At 52.4% G+C, this 6,000-nt stretch overlaps 1 protein-coding gene across 1 annotated transcript in view; it reads left to right on the forward strand.

The window, feature by feature from the left end:
* ABCB9 (ATP binding cassette subfamily B member 9) overlaps window positions 1-3,014 on the forward strand; it is a 28,894-nt gene extending 25,880 nt beyond the window's left edge. Inside the window, 1 exon segment of the mRNA XM_019467603.2 lies at window positions 1,737-3,014. Within this exon segment, the coding sequence (XP_019323148.2) occupies window positions 1,737-2,000 (264 nt within the window). The 3' untranslated portion in view covers window positions 2,001-3,014.
* The last annotated feature ends 2,986 nt before the right edge of the window (window positions 3,015-6,000 follow it).

Below are 6,000 nucleotides of genomic sequence, written 5' to 3' on the forward strand. Positions count from 1 at the left end.
CAATTCCATTGAAGAGGAAAGGCCTTTAGGTCCTTGAGAAAGACACTCTTGATATATATATATATATATATATATATATATATATATATATATATATCAAAGGGACAGAGGAAGGATTTATAATTATAAGCCCTTTTTAAAAATTTTTTGATGTTTATTTATTTATTCAAAAATTTTTATGTTCATTTAATTTTGAGAGAGAGAGGGCACAAGTGGAGGAGACACAGAGAGAGAGAGAGGGAGACATAGGATCTGAGCAGGCCCCAGACTCTGAGCTGTCGGCACAGAGCCCGATACAGGGCTTGAATTCATGAACTGTGAGATCATGACCTGAGCCAAATTTGGATGCTTAACCGACTGAGCCACCCAGGCGCCCGTTATGTTTACTTATTTTTTGAGAGATAGCGCGAGCAGGGGAGGGGCAGAGAGAGAGGGAGATACAGAATCCGAAGCAGGCTCCAGGCTCTGAGCTGTCAGCACAGAGCTCGATGTGGGGCTTGAACTCATGAACTGTGAGATCGTGACCTGAGCTGAAGTTGGACACTTAGCCGACTGAGCCACCCAGGCACTCCAGTTATAAGCCCTTTGTATTAAACGCTCGAAGAAAGGGAGGTCAGGAGTCTACTGTCAGGCATTGGCCAAAATAGTCGATTCTCCTGGCAGTGCTGAGCATTCGGTGGGGCTGGGTCATCCCAGGGACAAGGCCTTCCACTGTCAAAGCCCTGCTGGAATGTGGCCATCTCACTGATAGAAGCAGGGTCTCCAGGTACCATTTGAGCTGAGACCCAAGAGGAAAGGAGCCAGCGGAGGGCAGTTCTGAGGTAAGAGCATCTGAGGAAGAGAGGGCAGCATATGCAGAGGCCTGGAGCAAGTTCATAGGCAAGCCCGAAGGTCAGCGTGTCAGGCTGGCGGGGTCCAACAAGGTGAGGACAGAGTCCTAAGGAGACACAGGCAACTCAGGCCCTAGTTCTAGAGTTTGGATTTTTTTTTTTTAATTAACAGAAAAGTTTTAGGTTTAAAGAAAGTTGAGCAAAAAGTGCAGAGAGCTCCCATATATGTCCTTTTCACCCCATTCTTATTACTAACATCTTATTAATAGTAAGTTTCTCTTATTATTAACATCTTGATGCAGTGAATTCGTTCCAAGTGATGAACCAGCTTTAACGCGTTATTACTAACTAAAGTGCATAGTTTACATTATTCTTTGTTGAAGGGCTTGGAGCAGGAATTCAACAGGAACTGATGGAAACGTTAAATCCCGGGGGGCAGGGGGTGGGGGGGGTTGCAGGCATTCCAGCGAGAAGATCGTGGTGGAAGGAAGGAAAGGGTGAGATAACCTGGGGAGACAGCACCTGCAGGGTTCGCTCAGCAGCTGGATTTGGACAATGAGTGAAGGATGAGGAATTGAGGACGATGGTCTCGTTGGCTTGAGCTTTGGGGCCGATGCTGAGACCATTAACCAGGGCGAAGGTTAGAGGAGGGAGCAGGAGCAGGAAGACCGGAGGAGACCGGGTTAGGGTTCACCTGTCGCCGCCCAAGCACCTCCCTGGTGCCGGGCACGGAGCTGTGCCCTCCGTGAACCAAAAACAGGTCGCGTGCCGGCCCCGGCTGTACAAACGAGGAACCGAGTCTCAGAGCGGTTAAGGGTGACTGGGACGCAGCGGACCTGGGAGCCGAGCCAGGCCCCGGGTGGACTTGCGGCCGCCCCCCCCCCCCTCCCCCGACTGTCTCTCCAGATCCAGCAGGCCATCCACGGCCACCCGCAGAAGCACACGGTGCTCATCATCGCGCACCGGCTGAGCACGGTGGAGCGTGCACACCTCATCGTGGTGCTGGACAAGGGCCGCGTGGTGCAGCAGGGTACTCACCAGCAGCTGCTGGCCCAGGGCGGCCTCTACGCCAAGCTGGTACAGCGGCAGATGCTGGGGCTCGAGCCCGCCTCCGACTACTCAGCCGGCCACAAGGAGCCGCCGGGCGGCGGCGGCGGTCACAAGGCCTGACCGGTGGGGCGGAGGCCCTGGCGCCTCGCCTGGCAGACGTACCTGTGGGGGCTCCCCCCCCACCCCCGCTGCCCTCTGAGCCCAGGCCCACAGCACTGGAGGGCCACCTGCCATGTCCCACGTGTCACCGCTTCCTGCATCTCGCCCCCGATTCCTGCCCCGTCGCCTGGGCCGCCACCAGCCCTCCCCTGCTGCCACGAGCCACCGCCTCCAGTTGGGGCAGCGGAGACACGTCTGATCTCTCCATCTGGCCTCCCAAGGCTTCTAAGCGAAGGTAGAGCTACCTTTTTAAACCAGGATCTTCCCAGGTTTTTTTTACTGCTTGGTTTGATGGGCCCCAGTCAACTCCCAGATTTCAAAAACAGTTTTTTCATTGGGAGTAACGATGGGCAAGGCCGCTGAGATGTTCTAGAAACTTCTGAGCCAGGAGTGAATGATCTTTCCTAATAGCCTGGGGGATGTCAGGGGAGAACCAGGCCTCTGCCCCTTTGCCCCTCGAGAGAAGGGGCTTCCCTGTTCCCTCTGTGTCAGAGGACGGGACTTCCTCTCTCACTCTTCCCAGCTTCATGAGTCAGGCCAAGGTCAGCAGGGGCAGTGGAAGGGACCTGTCTGCCCATCGTCCCTGCCGCCCTGCCAAATCGAAGCCAGTCTCACTGTGAACCACTACTACTGACCTTAACTGGGGGAGTGAGGGGCTGGCCAGGCCTGGCAGAGACTCAGGGTGTCCCCAGCCCTGCACCCAGCTCGAGCCCCTCGGCCCTGCCTCATCCCCTGCCCCTGTCCCCCACCCCCACCCCTGCAGCCCTCTCCCCCACACCCGCCCCTGCCGCCCTGCTCTTCGGAGGCTCTTGGCATGTTGGATGTTTGGCAGACGCATTCTCTTCTGTGTCTGGTGGATGGGGATGGGACAGTGGCAAAGCTCAGGCTCTGGCTTTGCGGGGGGGGGGGGGGGGGGTTGGGGATGAGAGGGGCGTTGCAGGATGTTAGAAGAACCCAGCCAATAAAGTGTACTACCTCTGACCCCTGACCTCTGACCTCTTCCTGGGCCCTCTGCCCCATCACCTGGTTAGGTTTTTCCATCAAACCCAGCTCTCCTCCCAGCCCTGCCCGGTGTAGTTGTGGGAGAGACTCTGGGTGGTACAGGGCCTCCCCCCAGGATCTGGGAGCCTCCCTTCTGTCCTCTTCATGTCCCCAGGATCTCTAGCACATACATTCATGTCTGTCTGTCTGTCCGTCTCCGTGCGGCTTGTGCAGGGTAACGGAGACCCGTCTCCTCTAAATCTGCGGGACTTCTGTGACTCCCAGGAAAGCTGAGGCCCAGCAAATGCCACCTGTTCTTTCCCGTCAGGGACCGGGCACCTCACGCCCACTCCGCCCCACGGAGCTGAGACATATTACCTAACAGCTCAGTCAGAAGAGACTGAAGACGTCCGTGGGGGTTATTCATACTTGCAGGATTGTAAGGGAGTCTGGGGCTCCCGGGAGGGGGCTGGGGCAGTGGCGATTTACCAAACTGGTAGAGAAGTATTTCGATATTGTAACTACTGGGGCGGTCACGCTGCGTATATCAGCTCTGTGTCAGCCATGTACCCACTCTCTTGCCAAATAAGCTGACCCAGGCCGTGACCAGCTGAGTCTCCTGCTTCACCTCAGGGGCTCAAGGAAACTGAGATACAGAGAGGTTAAGCAACTTGCTCAAGGCCACCAGCTAGTAAGGGGTAGAGCTGGGATTCACCCCCAAGAAGTATGTGTGTATGTTTGACCCCAACCACAGAATGCCCGTGAGAGTAAAGATTTAAGCGTGCAGGTTGGAGAGCATATTGACATTGCACCAAATGCTACAGATCAAATGTTGGTTCTCAAACATAAAAGTGCCTCCAGGAACCGGGTAGGTATCATAAGTGTGCGAAAGCAGCCAGGTGTTAGAAAAATCAGTCAACGCTCTTGGTTTCTTTTCTGCTTTTCCACTTTTGACACGGCACAGGGGAATCTTTCTGTTCCATTAAAAATAGAATATGGTGGAAGCCTGAAAATAAATGGCAACCGAGGCTTTATATCTCATTTAACGGCGATGGCTGGGACTTGGCCTCGGCCTCTTGAGGCCATGCGGGAAGGTGGCCTTGAGTCAGCAGATCTGCAGATATTTTCAGAGAAGCTGGAAATTCCAGTTTTAGTGTAGGATTGATGGCTTTATAGATTGGCTCAAATTATTTTTACAAAACCCAGGGCCAATAGACACATCTCGAGTCAGTCTTCAACCTGTGGGTCACCAGTTTGCATCCTCTCTGCTGGACATTCTTGTTCTCCAAAGTCCTTGGAGCTTCCCCATCAAGGAGATTTCCCCTGCCATGGGGGGCCCCCAGCCCAGCCCCATTCCAGCCCAGGCTCCTCTCTTGCCCCCTCCCCGCCGCCCATCTCTTTGCCTCATTGCCTCACCTCCCCCCTCAAAATCCCCAGGCTGGGAACCCCAGATGCTTCCTGCTTTCCCATGCTCTGGTTCCCTGGTTGGCAAACCTAAACCCAAAAGCAGGCCCTAGGCAGACAAAAGAACCTTCCAGAGACCAAGCTAGCTGTTTTCTAGAAGGCAGACATGATTATTTTATTTTATTTTTTTTTAATGTGTATTTGTTTTGAGAAAGAGAGAGAACGAGCTGGGGAGGGAGGGGTAAAGAGAGAGGGACAGAGAGAGAATCCCAAGCAGGCTCCACACTGTCAGAGCAGATCGAGGGGTGGGGCTTGATTTCATGAACCGTGAGATGACCTAGGTCACCTAGGTCAAAACCAAGTGTTGGGCACTCAACCAACCGAGCCACTCGGGTGCCGTGGCAGATACGATTTTTTAAATAAATACTTTGTTGTGGGATAATTTTAGCATTTCAGAAAGGTTGCAGTGAAATAGAGGGAGTTCTTGCACAGCCCTCAGCCAGCTTCCTCTCACATCATCGTCTCGTGCAATCGTGGCGATAACTTGTCCTAACTAAGAAAACAGCACTGACGCATCACTGTCAGTGAAACTCCAAGCTTTTTTTTTTTTTTTTTCCTTTTTCACCAATTTTCCGCTCATGTGGGTTTTTGGGTTTTTTTGGTTTTTTTTTTCTGTTCCAGGATCCAATTCAGAGCACCGCATTGCATTTAAAGATAGTTTTTGAGTTGTTTTTATTGTAGTAAAACACACCTAACATAAAATTTGCCATTAATAACATTTAGTGCCTTCACAATGTGGTGCAACCGTCAGCATCTCCTAGTTCCAGGACATTTTCATCCTTTCCCTCCAAAAAAAAACCCATCCCATTCATAGTCCCTCCCTGTTCGCCCCTCCCCCCAGCCCCTGGCACCCACCAGTCCGCTTTCTGTCTCTAGATTCGCCTCTTTGGGACGTTTCGTATCGGTGGAACCATACCTTTATGTGGCCTTTTGTGTCTGTCTTCTTTCACTCAGCATCATGTCTCCGAGGGTCATCCACAGTGTGGCAGGTGTCAGCATCTCATTCCTTTTTACGGCTGAATCCTATTCCAGTGTGTGGATGGACCACGTTTTGCTAATCCTTTCAACCATTGATGGGCACTTGGGTTGTCTCTGCCTTTGGGCTGTGAATAGTGCTGCTGTGAACATTCATGTTTTTGTGTGGACGTAATCTCTTGGGTATATGCCTAGGACCAGAATTGCTGGGTCACATGGTCACTCTCCGCTTAACTTGAGGAACCACCTACCAAACTGCTTCCACAGTGGCTGCACCATCGTACCTTCCTACCAGCAAAGTATTAGGGTTCCAGTTTGTCCACGTCCTCGCCAACACTTGCTATGTTCTGCCTTTATTTATTTACATTTTATTTTTTTTTTAATTTTTAATGTTTTATTTATTTTTGAGAGAGAGCGCGCGTGAGCAGGGGAGGGTCAGAGAGAGAGGGAGACACAGAGTCTGAAGCAGGTTCCAGGCTCCGAGCTGTCAGCACAGAGCCCGACGCGGGGCTCGAACCCACGATCGGCAAGATCACGACCT

The sequence above is a fragment of the Panthera pardus genome, unplaced genomic scaffold (genome assembly GCF_024362965.1).
Source record: "Panthera pardus isolate Hobbes unplaced genomic scaffold, ASM2436296v1 HiC_scaffold_15, whole genome shotgun sequence".
Classification (NCBI taxonomy): Eukaryota; Metazoa; Chordata; class Mammalia; order Carnivora; family Felidae; genus Panthera; species Panthera pardus.